Here is an 18794-nt window from a genome sequence, read left to right as displayed (position 1 = left end):
AATAATAGAAAGGGTAATTGTAACAATAGCCTCAAGTCACCAAAAAAGCTTAAATTAGTACAGAGTTAACTCTAGCTCTCAAAACTAAGTAAACTAGGATAATACAATTCTCAACCATGAAAATTAACAAAGCTATTGTTAAATGTGTAACTTACTGCTATAATTTGGTCTCCAATTTGGATTCTTCCATCATGCTCAACGGCACTGCTTTTTGTAATGCTCTTTACAAAGATTCCTGAAGGTTCTAAGATTAGAAATAGTTTATTTTTCATAATTTTCAAAGCACATTCAAAGAATATCCATCTTCGATTCTCCAACTATAAAGCTCTAATTCAGAATAAATATGTATCATCTAGTAGAAACATAGGCTAAAGAATAAGATAATTGTTTTGTCTGTCTTAAATACAATGTAAGAGTCACCTACACTAAATTATTCCTAAGGAAGTTTTCAACCAGTTTATCCAACAATCTGAAACATGTAATATCAACTCAATATTTCATAAGAGATAGATATCAGAGGTAACTGTCAAGTTTAAAAGAATATTTAATGTTTAAAATTACCCAATTTTTTATCTCCAATGTAGCCAGCAATGGTAATTCCTAATCCTTGGACATTTTTAGTGAGTTCTACATCAAATGTCTCACTTTCTTCACCTTTCTGAGTAGAAGCATCAACCTAAAATAAAATCAATAAATATACGGTGAAATAATATGTAAAAAAACAAAAAACAAACAAACAAAAAAACCATGATAAAATAAAGCCACAGGCCTACTTTAATTCTCTAGCAGAGAATTATAGTAGAGATGATTCCTTTAATCCTGAAAACAGGGATAGGCATCATCATATTTTTGCTCAGAAAGGGATGTCAGGAATAAGGTTGAAGCTTCCCTTATCAGAGAATACATTATTGTTTGCGTACAATACATTTTAAATCAAACAGGTTTTTTTTTTAGCAAATTCTATTTTCAGAGATGGCTCATCTTAATTTCTGAGGAAGTCAAGATGCAGTATATCTGAAAGAACTAATGTTATGAATTCAGATCAACAAGTTAAATCTAGCTTTGCCACTTAATCTAGAAAGAAAATATCACTTTGGTCAACTGTCTATCAGGAAAAGAGTAACAACAACTAGACCAGCTACCATTTACTGAGCAGTTTGTGTGTAACTCAGAATTAAGACTCTACATGTCTTAATTCATTATTCCTCATAATTCCTCATAATTCAGCATCCTGAATGATAACTGAAAGTGGGTTTCTCAGATGCCATCTTCTCTAATGTGTAGAGTTGTTACAAATTCCATGTGGGACTGAAGAGCAAGTCTCCCTAAAATTAAGCATTAGTTGATTGGTACAATATATCATCAATAAGCTATTGGTAGTACGTATTAGCATGGTGTCAGCAGATCCTACAGAGAACCTTAAGAAGGGCACAAAAAAAATCAAAGCTATAGATTCTGATGGACAGTCAGGTTGGGGCTAGCTGATGTTTTCTAATTTCTTTAAACTCTGACAGTCCACTTAAATGAGATATAATTTTACAGTAAAGTTTGATTTATTTTTTTCATTGCACATAATTATCTGTGCAAACTTAGCAAAAGTTTAAAGTTTAGATAATTACAAGAAAATGACAGGATGAAATCTGCTTCAATTGAAACAAATGTGTTTTCTATTTTTAATAAGACTTATGCGAGTGCTATTTTAGAGAGTGGCAATTTGACTATCGAATGGTTTTAAAAGGGGCACAAGCTTCAGAAATGATGATATGCACAGAACAGATATTTTTCTAAGCTTTCAATTACATCAAGTGGTTTTCGGTATTGCATTCATTTATATAACGCTGAATAAAATGTTTTGTTTACCATAAAAGAATGCCATTTAAACACTTTCATAAACAAGCATTCTTTACTTCTTTCTCTTTGCAAAAATAGCAACCAAATTCAATCCTACAAACAACAGAATCATGGAAATTACAAGTGTTCTAATAAAGTTTTAAAGGGCTTGTGGAGGAGGTTAGGATATTAAAAAAGAATTTGTAGCAACTGCTTAGAAAAAACTTTAATAGAACAAAACATAGATTTTTTACATCTATGGGAAAAGAATATAGGACTTGTATTTACTATAAAGCTTATCTAGAAATTGGGTGTAATTCTCTTCTTAAATATTTAAGAGATTTCTGGATAAATTATTTTGTTGATATTTATCTTCTGTAGTCTTGCGATCTGTAAATCTGCTGAGATACCCACTACTTTCCAATAATTTTGAAATTCTCTAGCTTTTTTCATATCAAGTTGACAAGGATGGAATGCTATGCATATGAATAAAGTTTTTGTTATAACACCAAAAGAATAACTTTTGTTTAAAAAATTATATAACTGGGTCAGAATAATGACTACTTATTACAAATCTGATAACAGTTCTAAGACATACTTTAAAACTTAATAACACTAAAAGGTTTTAGTAAGCCTTATTCATGCTCACCAAGCCTGCCCCCACTCCTCAACCTCCACACATTCAAAACAAAAACAAAAATACTAATGGGAAAAAGTTGATGAAAGAGAATGATTAGAACTACGACCCACCTTACAGTCTTCTAACTGAGAAAAAGACAGAATTAAACATTTTAGGTATCAGTACCAAATAATTTTTAAACTTTTAACCATACTTTAAAACATTATCCTCATAAATATGCTGCTTAAATAAAAATGTAAAATAATCTGGCATTTTTAAGCAACCCATTTTTCATTTGTTTTATGCATTATTGCTGATTAATAAAATATTATTAGTGCTAAAGCATCCCTACATGTGAATTTCATTCCATTCTTTAGCACTAATATAGGAACATTAGTAAGTCTAGTTTCTAAGTAAACATGACCATCATCATCTAGGTGCTATTTCTCTGACTTTCACATTAACTACTCTTAACTACTTACCCGCAACTCTGGCATTGAAGTTGGGGATGAGGAGAGGGTGATGCCCAAAGCAGTGGGTGCTGTATGTTCTTCTATGGCACCTCTTGCAATCATCAACTTAACTCTATTTCCACATTGCCTAAGGACTTGTGCTACTTGCTCACTGCTCATTCCTGCTAAATCTGTGTCACCAATCTTTAGAATGTGGTCTCCACTGCATAAACGCCCATGCTGAGTAAAACAATATTGAATAATTAGACTATTATTATTTTAACTGCATCAGATAAATCCTAAATGAGGAGAAGGGATTAATTTAAAACAAGCAATAATATGAGTTACCAGTCAGGACATAAAACACATGGTTATAATATTCACTGTCTTTTGAAACATCCTAGCATAATTCAGTGTGATGCAATAAATGAAATTCATATATATTCCTTAAATCAATACTTCATATGAACTTTTCATTTTTACTTCTACCAACCAAGAGTTCATATGAATGTTTCACTTTGATTTCTACCCGAATGCCTTTTGTGAATTTTTTGGAGAGAAAGAAGAAAATGCCATTAAGCAAAGTTGTATATAAATCACAATGCAAATATATATTACCTAAAATGTGGTATAAACCACAAGAAAGCATTATATTAATATCACAACTTTCTGCCTGGCTATTTCTATTATAAATGTCCCAAAAGAACTCATGTGCAGGTGAAATACTTGTGAAGTGAAAATTCAGAAAGATGTGAGGAGTGAAAAGCAGTCTTATGAGCCTCCATACACATGCGGTCCATTAACTTTCTGCAATGATAGAACTCTTCTGCACTACTCAATACAACAGCTATAGAGCTCTTGAAATGTGGCTAGTCCAGCTGAGAAGCTGAACTTGTAATTTCATTTAATTTTAATTAACTTAAATTTTAATTTTAAAGGTGATATGAAGACAGCTACATTATTGAAGAGTGCAGCTCCATATTGAAGATAAAGCATGTAAATATCACATGCTAGTCAACGAGAGACATTTCATTTGATGCTGCTAGATGCTAGCTAATGTTTAAAAGGAAGAAAAATTTGCATACTATTATATTACTGTTAATACCCCTACTGACAAGGTTGCCATTAAACAGGAATTTCATTTATGAATACAGGAAATATTTGATGAACTGGACTTCCTACTTTAAGTTCAAACACACATGTACAAACAACCACTTTATTTTTTAAAAAGTTATAATCAAGGCAAAACTTACTTAAACCAGTAAGCCTTATCAAATTAAGACACAAATCATAACAAATGTGTTACTCACATATATTGCAACAATGTCACGTATCATAAATGGTAATGCCTCAATAAACTACTCAAGTGATAAAAAACAGGCTGTGTTTCATATACAAAGATGATACCAGTGACTCATCACTAAAGGAACAAGTTGAATGTTTTTTTTTGCCTGAATAAAAAAGTATATTTTCCCACAATACCCTGTGACTATAAAACAGCTGACTAGGTTTACAAATATGAATTATGACTATAAAACAAATAGTAGCTACCTCCACAATTATCAAAGCCATAACCTTGGCTTTAGTCTGAGGTTCAAAAGTGTTAAGCTCATTGTCTAAAACTATAACTTAAGATTACTGTCCCTTTTCAAAGGTATTCCTCCCCTAGGTCTAAGACAACACTTCAGGGACACTCAATAAAACAAAGATTCTAACTCAATTTCTTTGGCATCATCTAAGGCCAAAGTTTCTTCTTTCCAACAAAAAAAATGTAAAAGATGTACCCATATTATTTGATAAAATAGCATAAAAGATCTATTGATGTAGCCTACCTGATCAGCTACTCCTCCAGGCAGAATGGTTTTTACTATCACACCAGTTGCTTTTCCTCCTATGATGCCAAATCCCAAACCAGATCCATCATTCACCAATTCAATAGTTTCCACGTGTTGCCAGTGAACCTACAAATAAAGCTCATATATGAATTTGTAGAAATTTACAAAGCACTAACATTTTATATTACAGTAGAAATTTTGGTGATTATTATTTTGTTAATATTAATTAAATTCAGACATAATGAGTCCTAACAATGTCCCTTTCATTTGGTATACTTCCCTTTCAACAGAATGTAAGTGCTATTGACAGAATCATTCTTGAAATTATCAATATATCATCATAATGATTTCACTTCAACAGTTAAAGACAGGCATTGATTTGCAAGATCTTTTGTAGAACTTCTTAAAAAAAAGAAAAAGTTCAAGGAAAAAAAAAGGTCACATGTTAAGAATGTCTTCTGCATAATCCTGCCTTGAGGCAGGATTCCAAATTAGATGACTTCTTAAAAGTTACTGACAGCTAACTGTAACAATATAATTGTATAATTTTTTAAAGCAAAATCAAGATTGTATCTGTCTACAGATAAAGTCAATTTTGTTAAAGGACTACATTTTTCATTTTTAAGGAATGCTGTCAAAGGACAAAACTACACAAAGAAAAGTAATGGTTGTTTTAGAACTTAGAAGCTTTATCATGCTTAAAGAACAAATATTCCAGGCTAGGGAAAGATAAAAGAATAGTCAGACAAAAACTCAAGAAGTGCAAAGACCCTACACAAATTAGAAACTTGGAGATAACCAAAAAGAACTTGAAAAATATGTTCTGTTCCTTTTGAAAATTTTAGGTACTCACCGGATTAGAGTGAGCTGAAATTGTGCTGGCTGCAGATGGAGAACGGGAAACTATGGGGCTGACAAGCTGAGGCAACGAGCCTCTGGCAATAACAAGCTGGACAGTATCTTTGGCTTTCTGTAGGATGCTGATAGCCTGCTGATGTGTAATTGTCTGATCGAGAGCCTGTCCATTGATAGCAAGAATTTGATCAGTTTCTTTCAATCTTCCATCTCTATCAAGGATGCAAAAGGGGATAAAAGACAATCTGAGAGTTCTCAAGGAAATGACAGCTTCTTTGGCATGTATGCTCAAGTCATTTTTAATCCTATTTTTAATTCCCATACTCTAAGCTTTTTCCTGCAGTTCTACTTTAAAAAAAAAAATATATATATACGCCTTGGCTGCAGGTTATCAACTCTCGTAAGGTTATTCCACTGCTACTCCTACTCAATCCCTCCCATATAAAAGTACTCTTTATTTCAGCTACCCGTTCAGCCTACATTACATCTTGGATATTCTCATCTTCTAAAAATGAAAGCGGATATACCTATACAGTTGGCCTTCTGTATCCATGGGTTCCACGTCCATAGATTCAACCAACTGGGGATCAAATATACTAAAAAAAAAATAATGCCACAACAATAAAAAAAACACAAGTTTTAAAAATAAAATATGACTACTAACATTTACATAGGATTTGCATTGTGTTAGGCATTATAAGTTAAAGATGATTTAAAATATATGGGAGAATGTGCACAGGCTATCTACAAATACTATACCACTTTATATAAGGGACTTGAGCATCTGCAGATTTTAGTACCTGCAGGAGTCTTGGAACCAATTCCCCATGGATACTGAGGGACAACTATATTAAATTATTGCTTTGGGTATATAAATAAAATGCAGCTCGAATTATTGTGGGTCATTTCTAGCATGGTAATTTTAAAAATCTAACCAAAAAGAGCCCATTTAATTAACAATGAAAATAATGTTATCCTCAAATTTTTCTTTCCTTACCAAAACTTAAGTAAGTTATGACTATATTTAAAAGCTACTCTCATTTCAAAGGACCTGCTATTCTATCACAATAATGTTAATGACTTCTAAAAACTGGTAAATAACAGATTGGGTTCAATTTTTTGTTTCCATCCATTATTATTTTTCTAAATTCCTGCACAGGGACTAAAACCTTCAGAATATGGGATCAAAAACAAAGAAGACGCCGTGACCATCTCACCTATGAGCCACACTGCCCTCTTGTATCTCTTGTACAAATATTCCCAGCTCTCCTCTGTTTTCACTTCTTAGTCCCACAACACTAAACCCAAGGCCTCCAGACGGAGGTTTGAGCAGCTCAAAAACTTCTACATGGCGACCCTGTTTAGGAAACAAAGCAAGAAATAGAATTAAAAGCCAGGCCATGCATGGTGGTTCACACCTGTAATCCCAGCACTTTGGGAGGCCAAGGTGGGAGGATCACTTGAAGTCAGGAGTTAGGGACCAGACTGGGCTACATAATGTTACCCTATCTCTATAAAAAATAAAATAAAACTTAGTGAGTGTGGTGGCACACATCTATAGTCCAAGACACACAGGAGACTGAGGCAGGAGAATCCCTTGAGCCCAGGAATTTGGGACTGTAGTGAGCTATGATCACAACACTGCACTCCAGTGCGGGTGACAGAGCAAGGCATGTCTGGAAAAATACTTAAAAGCCAATTACTGCAGTAACAGTCATCTTATTAGAATCATTTCTTTGTTTAAAAAAAAAGAAATTGAAAAAAATTTTTCCAAGGTAATTGTTCGCACTTTATCCTGAAGAATATTTCTATAATACAACATATAATACTCAAATTTAAATGACGATAAAACTGTAATAGAAAACCTCTGAACCATCTAAACTCCCACAAAACTGACTTTTTGTTCCAGTCTTTTCAGATGTTATAAATGTCACTACATTCTTCAAATTATCCATAACTTGATCACATTCTTAAATTATTATAGGTATTACAATAACTAACAGAAAGAAATGTTCTTACCTGGGCCATATTTTTGATAAGCTGATCAAATTCATCACAAGCAGGTTTCCCATTAACGTGTGGAATACCAGATCCTGTAAGTGCTTCCAGATTCCCATTGTTTGGGGATAATAAAAACGATTCATTTTGCAGAGTAGGAATCACAGCTGGGCTGAGATGAGGAACGTGGGCATATTCAATATTTGAAGTTGCTGAAGTTGCAATATTTCCCTAAGAGTAATGCAGGGATTATTAAGAATTTTGACATTCCATAAACTATTTCATAGAAAATATCCCAAGGGTACAAGGACATACATATGAAATTTCAAACTGTCCAAATCCTTTAATCCAGCAATTTTTGGGGGGAAATTTATTTCAAGGATAAGCATTAGGGTAATACACAAAGATGTGTGTGCATCACTAAATGTTCAATGTAGCACCATTTATTAGATGGGAAAATTTAAAAACTAATTACCTCTAGGGTTCAACTTCAGTGTACTCATTAAAACACACCCATAAATATATACATCCACACATACATTTTTTTGTCCTCAGATCCTATGAAGTAACCTCTAAACTCTCAGAATTTCCCATCTCAGAATTTCCTGAGTGATGAGGTATCTTTCTTCTTCATGGTGGGCTCCAAGGCCACATGATATAAGACCAAACTCGGAGCTGAATTTTAATCATATGGGCAGGGCAATCAATCACACCTATGAAATAACACCCCAATAAAAAATTCTGAACACCAAGATCAGGTAATCTTCCTGGGTTTGCAACACAGTCAAACACAGCTATACAGTTGTTTGTGCTTTAAGCTAAGTGCTATTATGAGAGTCAAAAGTTTAAAAAAAAATTAAAACTTTATAAAGGAAAAAAGTTACAGTAAGCTAAGGTTAATTTATTATTGAAGAAAGTTTTTGTAAATTTACTATAGCGTAGGTGTACAGTATTTATAACTTATGTATAAACTCTATGCATGAGTTTTTTACCTGTCCTTAAAAATAAAACAGAAAACTCATTAAGTTACCAAAGTCACCAATAACTCAATCATTATATTGGCTATCTAGTAGCATACAGTATATTGACTATCTAGTAGTGTACAGTAATGTCCTAGGCCTTCACATTCACTCACCACTCACTCACTGATTCATCTACAGTAACTTCCAGTCCTGCAGGCTCCATTCATGGTACGTGTGTCCTACACAGGTGTACCATTTTTTATCTTTTAACCACATTTTTACTGTACCTTTTCTATATTTAGATACACAGATAATTACCATTGTGCTACAACAGCATACAGTACTCCATATAGTAACATGCTGTACAGGTTGGTAAACTAGGAGTAATACCAAAAAGCCTAGTTGTGTGGTAGGCTATACCACCTAGGTTTGGGTAAGTATACCCTACGATGCTTGCACAAGGATGAAATCACCTAATGACACATGGCTGTACTCTATACATATTGGCACACATCAATTCTGGGAGTTATACTTTCCCAGAAAAATGGAAGCTTCCAGTTTGGAATCCTCCCATAATCTGCACTATGCATCTCTTCCTTTGGCTGACTCTTGACTGCACCGTTTCCCTACCATAGATCATAACCATGAGTTTAACAGATGTCAGAGATTCTCTAAGACCTTCTAGTGAATTATGAAACCTCCAGGTGGCTAGGGGAACCTCACAAATTTGCAGCTGACATAAGTGAGGGTGGTTTTGTGTATCCTTATACTTTAACTTTGTAGCTGGACCCTAACTTGCCACAGTTGGTATCAGAAGTGTGGGGCGGCACTGGCAGTCTGGAGGACTGTGCCCTCAAATCGTGCTGTCTGGCTAACTCCAAGTACAACGACACACGTAACAACAACGGAAAAGATCATCCCACTTTGGGAAATGATTCTATAATTATTTGTGTGTGCCTTTTAAAAGAGTTTGAAGTTAAATCTAAATAATAATAAAGCAATGCAATCAATCCTAATTTCATATTTATGTTGGGTGTCTGGATTGTGACTTTTTGTCTAAAACTACTTATCAGAAAGCTTACTTCATTGATGTTTTTGGGTCACTCTCTGTCCTCATCTCCTAGCAGTCTGTCCCTCACCCACTTAGCCCTAGCTGTGCCCCTCTCCTCACTGTGTCCCAAAGTGCCAAGCTGTTCACTCTACCAGACAGGTATATCCTTCCCCAAATATCCACATGCTTCCTTATTTCATTCAGGTGTGCCTAATCTCACCACAGAAAAGTCCTCCTTCGCATCCCTATCTAAGACAGCACCATTATACTCCATGAACTTATTCTGCCCTGTTTTAATTCATGACACTCATTACCACCTGATCCACACCCTGCTGTCATTAAGCTTTCATCCCAGTCAGTGGAGACAGACTAGAATGCAAAAACTCTCCAGTGGAAATTTTTGACTATTTTATTTTTACTATGCCCTCATTCTCTAGAAGAATGCCTTACACAGAGTTGATGTTCAACATACATTGGCAGAAAAAAATGTTTATCTATTTTTTAAGGATCTAACTCTGATCCAATCTCCTGAACAACCTTTCAAGTACCATCTCAATTCTAAGGATGATGAAATTAAGTAAAGTCACACAGCTAAGTTGTTTGTGACCTAGATTTTTTTCATCACGATGTTCCTATCATCCTTGTATTATACAGAAAACATACAGTCCTTGTATTATACACAAAACATTTGAGATATCATTTAAAATAAAACATTAGGTAAAAAACATCCACTGACAGAAGCTATCAAAATATTTCACAATATGTCACCAAAATCTATACATAAGAGTTTGTTACCTATCCTTAGAAATAAAACAGAAAACTCATTAAATTACCAAAGTTACCAATAACTTAACCATTATATTGGCTTTCTACAACCACGGATGAAAAAGAGATCAATGTGTTGAGAAGAGACTTTTGGGAATACTTTTAAATGTTTATTTTAAAATCTATAGCAGGCATGATCAATTATTATTTTTTCAAAAGTAAGCTTCTTATGCCAAGATTGATTTTTTTTTTATCCTGAGCCATGGCAACTTCAATAAAGTCTGCCAGCAGAAGACACACAGCTCAAGTTGAAGCAGATGGCATAATGAAATTTGTGACAGGCTGAGGATCCCACACACCAAGACCTAATGGCTATGGTATGTTTGCATAGGAAAAAATATTTGGACTTATGCTATGGTAAGCCAGAATGAACAAATCGCATTCCGAGAATAGTCTGTCTGCAAGAGATTCATGGTAAAAGAGAAGCTCTGATATTATGAAAGATTAGGTATACAGGCATTCTAAGAGTAAAGTGAGTGGGAGCAGGACAAGTAAAATATTACAAAATGAGAACTGTATAAAAGTATTTAATATCAATTGTCATTTCCTAATTTGTTAAAGGTTTGAGGAAGGACAATGACTCCTCCTGCTTCATCCCTGACCTTGAGGTCTACATAAACGTAAAAGCAGAGGTTATAGAGATCACGTATTTAAAAACTATTATTTAATTATACCACCATACAAAAGTCTTATTTATAAATTGGAAAATTTATACTCATAAGAAAAAGCAGAAATGCACCTTTGATTATGCTATAATTGTTTATTAAAATGGCTTTCTGAACTATAATCTCTTTGAGGAATAGGAGTGTATCTTATTTGCCTTGATAGGTCTGTTCATAGCAGTCATGCCACAAATGTTTAATGAAAAGATCTTGATTCTCATCCTTGGTTTATAGAATATAAGATAAACAAAAGAAAACATAAATATCTGGCAATTTTTATATACAGATAAACATTCTGTATAATTTATGGAAGTTGTTAATAAATGAGGAAGAGTCACCAAATAAATATCTGTTTTCTGTTTAAGTTCTGGCTGAACATTTCAGTCTAAAAGGGGCTTTTATGTATTTAGTAAATAAACATATTAATTTATGGATTTCAATTAGTGCTATTACCTAAAACATAACCTAAATATCATACAAATTATTCGATTTAAAAGTTTGCAAATTCTATGTGAAAGGGCAAGCTAAAACACCTTCTAAGTATTTGAAAGTATAGGAAAAGTCCTCTTATAAGATGCAGTCAGAACCAGTATTGGTTCACATACTACAAAAGGTCAAATAAAGCAGAAAAAACAACAAAGAAAAAATATGTACCTTATTTTAACTTAAAACACATGTATATTCATTTGTATGTAGGATTTGTTCATACATGCAATTTGTTCAATCTGGCTTACCATAGCATAAGTCCAAATACTTTTTACTATGCAAACATACCATAGCCATTAGATCTTGGTGTGCAGGATCCTCAGTCTGTAACAAATTTCATAATCATAAATATCTTTTATCATAAATATGTTTCACAGTTTGATCAAACATAACTAACAATTTCACCAATAATTGTTTTATCAATTCACCTATATAGTTTATCAAAATAATTTAAATATTTTCATAGAAAAACTTGTCATAAATTTGTATATTACATAATAAAGTTGTGAAATTATAAAATAAATACAACTGGTACAAATAGCTTTAAAAATGACTTTTTGAGAAATGCACATTTAGCTGCTACAAGCTAGTGAAGGACACAAACTAGAGCATGTCTGTACAGACAAGTGTTTAGTGCCCTGGGTATCATTCAATATGCCTTCCAGAAGAAATGGACAGTTATCTTCTTAGCAAGCTCCTCATCTGCAGGTGTGCCAGGAGAGCTGCTTCTAGAGTAGCATCCAAGAAAACATAATTTATCTTTAGTTCTATATACAATGAAGGTCACTGTGTGTGAATAACTGTATCAGAGTAACCTTTCCACTAAGAACAATTAAAAATGTGTATAAGAGCTGTTAAAAATAGACATAAATAAACCACTTTAAAGGTATCAAAAAGAAACCAACTCTTCTGCCATACTCTGTTGATGCAAAGAAGGCAGTATCCAGTCCACATCAAACAGATGAATATGTTTGATGAATGTGAATATAAGAAGGCAAGAAATACTGGCCAACTTAGAGGCTGACTAGCATGGCGTATCATAGCAAAACAGCTAAAAGCCAAGACAGAAAGAAAATCTTAAAAACCACTAGAGCAAAAAGGTATCTAATCTTCAAAGAACAATAAGACCAACAGCTGATTTCTCAAGAAAAACAATAAAGGCCAGATGTTAACAAGATGATTAAAAAAAAAAGATGAAAATACCTGACAACCTAGATTTTTCATGCCACACACCACACATACACACACATAAACACAAACACAAACACACACACACACACACCCCACACACAGTTACCTTAGATTTGTATAAAAGAAATACCAAAGTAAAATCTTGGGCAGAAAAAAAATTAAATCTCAGAACATCCCTATGCAGAAAGTATTACAGTACAAAAAGGAGTTTAAAAATGTAAATCAGTAGGAATTCCTTAAACCAGTAAATAATTTAAACTTGTAGAGCTTTAAATATATATGTAATTAAAGTACATACAGTTGCACAAAAGAGAGGAGTAGGGTAAATAAAGTTGAAGTGTTTTAAGTTCCTTGCATTTTTTGGAAAGTGGTAAAAGTACTAATTAAAGTAGAATCAAATAAGTCAAGGATACATACAATCTGACATATGACTCATATCTAGAATATATAAAGAAAACTCAAAATTCAATAGTAAAAAAAAAAACCCAACTAGAAAATGGGCGGAAAAAACAGAGACATTTCATGAAAGAGGATATATGGCTGGCAAATAAGTACATAAAAGAAATTTAGCATCATTAGCCATTAAAGAAATGCAAACTAAAATCACAAAGAAATATCACTGTGTACCTATCAGAACGGTGAGGATGTAGAGAAGCTGGATTGCTCAGACATTGCTGGCGAAAATGTAAAATGGTACACTCCACTGAAAAACAGTTTGGCAGTTTCTAAAAACAACTAGATATGCATTTACCATACAACCTAGCAATTGCACTCCTGGATATTTATTGTAGAGAAATAAAAACCTAGGTCCACACAAAATCCATACACAATTGCTCACAGCAGCTTATATATAATAGTGAAAAATTGGAAACAAAATATCCCTCAATAGGTACATCCAATAATACTACTGAAAAATAAAAGAAGAAAAATATTAATATATGCAACTTCCAGATATCAAGGGCATTATGCTGCATGAAGACAAGCCAATCTCTAAAGGTCACAGACATTATGATTTTATTTTAATTTCTTTTTTTTTTTTTTTTTGAGACGGAGTCTCGCTCTGTCGCCCAGCTGGAGTGCAGTGGCACAATCTCGGCTCACTGCAAGCTCCGCCTCCCGGGTTCACGCCATTCTCCTGCCTCAGCCTCTCCGAGTAGCTGGGACTACAGGCGCCCGCCACCACGCCCGGCTAATTTTTTTTTGTATTTTTAGTAGAGACGGGGTTTCACCGTGGTCTCGATCTCCTGACCTCATGATCCGCCCGCCTCGGCCTCCCAAAGTGTTGGGATTACAAGCGTGAGCCACCGCGCCCGGCCTATGATTTTATTTTTATAACAGTCTTGAAATGATAAAATTATAGAGATGGAAAATGAATTAAAGGTTGCCAGGGGTTACAAATGTAAGAAAGCGGTTAAGTATAACTATAAAAGAATAGAATAAGGGAGATCTTTGTGGTGATAAAATAGATCTGATCTTGATTGTGCGGATAGCTAGGTAAATCTATATAAGTAAAAACAAACAAACAAACAAAACAGAGGGAGACGAGTGAGGGAAGCGGGGAGGAAGGAATTTAAAACAAATTTTGAACTGAATGATAATGAAGACACAACACACTGCATATACTGCAAACTACATCCAGAATTGTTGGATATGCAGCTAAATAAACGCTTAGAAATTTAGACTTAGAAGTAAGAGGGAAAAAAAAGGAAAAACGAAGTGTCAATGAGCTGAGCATCCGAATCAAAAAGCTAAAATAAAACAGAAAACCAAATCAGAAAAGGAAGAAAATAACATATATTGCAGCAAAAATCAACAAAACAGGAAAATGATATAATCAAGAAATTCAAAAATGTCAAAAGTTGATCTTTGAAACAAAGATGAGAGTAATGAAACTGATAAACCGCTAAAAATACTGATTAAGAAAATATAGCAAACATAAATTTCCAGCATTGGGAATAAAAAAAAGGAACATAATTAGACTCTACAGGCATGCAATAACCTTATGCAAAAAAATGGGGAAAAAATACATGAAATGAACAAATTCCTTGGTAACACATTCATCAAAATATCAATAGTTTGGCCAGGTGCAGTGGCTCACACCTGTAATCCCAGCACTTTTGGAGGCCGAGGTGGGTGGACTACTTGAAGCCAGGAGTTTGAGACCAGCCTGGCCAACATGGCAAAAACCCATCTCTACTAAAAATATAAAAAATTAGCTGGGCATGGTTGTGCGCACCCATAATCTCAGCTACTTGGGAGGTTGAGGCAGGAGAATCGCTTGAACCTGGGAGGTGGAGGCTGCAGTGAGCCACTGCACTCCAGCCTGGGTGACAAAGAGCAACTGTATCTAAAATAATAATAATAATAATAATTTTATATCTATCAATGAAATTGCATGCACTATTAAAAATCTCCCCTCCCCGCAAAAATAAAACAAGAACAGGTTTAGAGAGTTTCACTGGTAAAATCTTCCCATATTTTTTTCTGAATTAACATCAATTTTTTGTGATAAGAAAAAGACGGAATTGTTCTCTACTTTTTGTTTGAGGCCAGCATAACCTCAATTGCCAACTCTAACAAGGATTATACTAGACAGAAAAGCTATAGATCATAAACATAAATAGAAAAATACTAAATGAGAACGTTAACAACTCAATTTAAAGATACTTTAAGAGGAAAATGATTATGACCAAGTTGGGCATTCCAGAAATGTAAGGTTGAATTAACATTTGAAAATCGTTTAGTTTAATTCACAAAATGAACAGAATACAAGAGAAAAACAGGATTAGCTCAAAAGATGGGAGAAAAAAATAATGGATAAAATCCATGCTATTACCACGTCTATTCAGTATTAGACCCAAGGTTTTAGGTAATACGATAAGGCAAGCAAAATAAATTAAAAGCATAAAGGCTAGAATTGAAGAAACAAATATTGTAATTATTTGCAGACCACACAATTGTGTGTACTGAATATCCAAATGAATCCACAAATAAACCGTTAGCTTTAATAAGTGAACTCAGTAAGTTGGTGGATGTAAAATCAATACCAAAAAATAAACTGTATTTCCCAGCAAAACAATTAGAAACGAAAATGTTTTCTAAAAATCTGTTTAAAATATGATTAAATTTTTTTAATTGGAACACAACATAGGGTTTAGAAACAGACCCACACATATATGATCCCGTGATTTACAACAATAGGGACAATGTAAGGGAGAAAGGATGATCTCTTCAATAAATGGCTCTGGGTCAAATGCATATTCAAACGGAAAATTATTTATAAACATGCACATGCACATAAATACTTTATTTCTACCTCACACCACATCCAAAATTCAAAAGGAAAAACTTTAATAAAGCTTCTGAGAGAAAATCTCTGTATTTTAGGAGTAGCCAAAGGTTTCTTAAGTAGGGCAAAAAAGAAAAAAAAAAGCAATACTCAAAAAGAAAAAAATTTATTTTTAAAATTTAAAATTTATTTTTAAAATAAAAACAACTTCTAGTCATTAAAAGATACAATTAAAGGAGTGAAAAGGCAAAATACAAAGGAGAAAATGGTTACAATACAAACACCCAGGAAAGAAGTTGTATTCAGGAAATACAAAGAATTCTTGTAAATCGGTAAGAAAAAGACTGAAAAATCAAGAGAAAAATGGATGAAAAAAAAAAAAAAAACAAAACAGAAACTTCCCAAAAGAAGATATCCAAATGACCAATCCCATATGGAAAGGTGCTCAGCATCATTACTCATCAGGAAAATGCAAATTAAAACAATAAAATGATACTATAACATATCCCCTAGAGTCATTAAAATTGGAGAAAATAAATTCAAAGTGGGTAGTACTAAGTGTGAGCATTGATGTAGAGCCACAAGAACTTTCATACACTAAATATTGTGAGAGAGTTGGACTTATAATTGCTTTGGAAAACAGTCTGGCAGAATCCACGAAAGCTAAATATATACCTTAGGACCCAGAAATATCACTCTTAAGTGAACATCCAAGAGAAATACACACTTATGAATATTAAAGCATAGGTAGTAGGAAGTTTACAGCAGATTTATTTATAACAGCCAAAAACTGCAGTCAACAGAAGAGTGGACAAGTATATTCTAGAATATTCAAACAGAAAATGAAAAAGAACTACTGCTACACATACAATACAAATGAATCTCACAGACAGAAAGACAAGACAAAGAAGTCAGGCACAAAGCATATATGCTGAGACTGCATTTACATAAAATTCAAATAGTAATACTTATCTCTGAGATAAAGTCAAAACAGTGATTCCTAAAGGGGAAGATTAGGACCGACTGAAAGGTGAAACAAATTATGAGTACTGATCATTTTCCATATCTTGATTTTGGTGAGGGTTACAAGTATATTAAATTTGTTAAAAAATCCTTGGGCACACTTTTTCCCTTTAATGTATGTTATTTCTCAATTTTTCAAAGTTTGCAAAATAAGACATATAATCAAAGCAAAAAATCTGGGGCATTCCAGTGAATGATGTAAAAACATGTCTCTTAAAGAAGGCAAGTAGTAGCGACAGCCTGTATACATAAAGCTACACCTTGTCTATTCGCAACTATGAATTTAAAGTTCATTGACGAGACATTCACCTTAAAATGAAGAGCACAGGAACTAAATAAATGAAGACAAAGTTGGTCTACCACTGTGACATGTGGCCCTCCACAGGTTTGATGTGGATTCAACTGGCTAATTCCCATTCCCAGAAGGAGTCCTTTAACAAGTGCTCAGGTAAAGATGAATCCTCAACAAACATTTTAACCTCTGTAATACATTTAGATTTGTCTTCCTCAAATAATAGAAATTTTTAAAACTTTTAATCATTTTATTGCATTCCAAATTCTTTTTTGGAAATAATAATTATGCCATACTTTCACACTATTTTGATATATGCTGGTACAAAGCTAATGTAATTATGAGATTTCAAAATTATAAATTACTTATACTTCTTTTCAATAATAACATTTATAATATTTTGACCATTTAACAATATGAAAATGCACTCAATTTTAACCCAATAGAATATTTTCAAATACATATATTCATTTAACTAAATGTGCTATAAAGCATTAAAAATATCACTTCTTATATTTCATCTATTCCTTCTGAGCTGTTAACTGTAAAGGAAGTTAATATTATTACCTTTGTTTTAGTGGTTACCATCAATTTTTGCAGAAGTATTTCTGTAATTACCTACAAAAATGACTGCTTAGGATCAAACTTTATTTCATAAAGCATTTTTTGGTAGATTATCAAAATCTGTTTTATGATTCTGTTATTTTGACTTATTCTCAATATATAGTATAGCAGTAAGAATAAAATGACCAAAATACTTATGTATGTTTGATGGATATTATATTCTATCATTTAAAAGCTAAAATATATGTTATCTTAGGTTAGTAAGAAAAAACGACTACTGCTTTTGCAACTCTAGTTTTGGTAAATTGTTTAAACACACATACATTGCTAGTTCAGTTTCCCATATTTTTTGTTTATTTGCTACACCTTATTGTAATGAGAAACAAGAAATAAGCCATTCTTCAGGGAATTTGCTGTCACAGACGCACCTCTTAGAAATGCAGAATTTTTTTTTTAAATCATGCACCTTGTATTTTATTCTTGCAGAACAAAAAAAAAAAAAATGTGCTTTTTTTTCTTGTGAATTTACCAAAAATGCTGTAAAACACTCTCTGGAAATGATCCCAACTATGAAATACAAAGATAGGATGCTGACAGCATTCAATGAAATACAGCACCAAAAATGATAGCAATCACAAGAAAAATTTTTTATACATGATAGGACTCCATTTCAAGTCTGGAACCTAGAGAGGCCTCCTTTCCCATAAATCTTTCAGTGAAATACTGATTAAAGCACAGCTCTGATGCATTATTGAACAGGCAAACCCTTGCACAGTAATTGATGGTGGCACTCTGATTTAATGACCCTTATTTTTAAAGCTAATTAAAGAAATTGAACTGCATGTTCAAAGGGGATTAGC

The 18794-nt window shown here is 33.3% G+C and overlaps 1 protein-coding gene across 8 annotated transcripts in view; it reads right to left on the bottom strand.

The window, feature by feature from the left end:
• MPDZ (multiple PDZ domain crumbs cell polarity complex component) overlaps window positions 1–18794 on the bottom strand; it is a 158119-nt gene that overhangs the window by 115853 nt on the left and 23472 nt on the right. For all 8 annotated transcript variants that reach the window (XR_009211026.1, XM_058431233.1, XM_032137900.2 and 5 more), the window contains 7 exons: window positions 7611–7820; window positions 6809–6948; window positions 5590–5803; window positions 4734–4862; window positions 2932–3141; window positions 562–676; window positions 156–244 (listed from right to left, as the gene is read on the bottom strand). Coding sequence is in view for 7 of the 8 variants with exons in the window: in XM_058431233.1 (XP_058287216.1) it covers window positions 156–244; window positions 562–676; window positions 2932–3141; window positions 4734–4862; window positions 5590–5803; window positions 6809–6948; window positions 7611–7820 (1107 nt within the window). In the remaining variant the exon portion in view is untranslated. The remainder of the gene's footprint in view (window positions 1–155; window positions 245–561; window positions 677–2931; window positions 3142–4733; window positions 4863–5589; window positions 5804–6808; window positions 6949–7610; window positions 7821–18794) is intronic.

Source organism: Hylobates moloch, unplaced genomic scaffold, assembly GCF_009828535.3.
Source record: "Hylobates moloch isolate HMO894 unplaced genomic scaffold, HMol_V3 SCAFFOLD_19, whole genome shotgun sequence".
In the NCBI taxonomy this organism is placed as follows: Eukaryota; Metazoa; Chordata; class Mammalia; order Primates; family Hylobatidae; genus Hylobates; species Hylobates moloch.
Note: the sequence above shows the minus strand (reverse complement) of the source record. Positions and strands in the feature narration are given on the sequence as shown.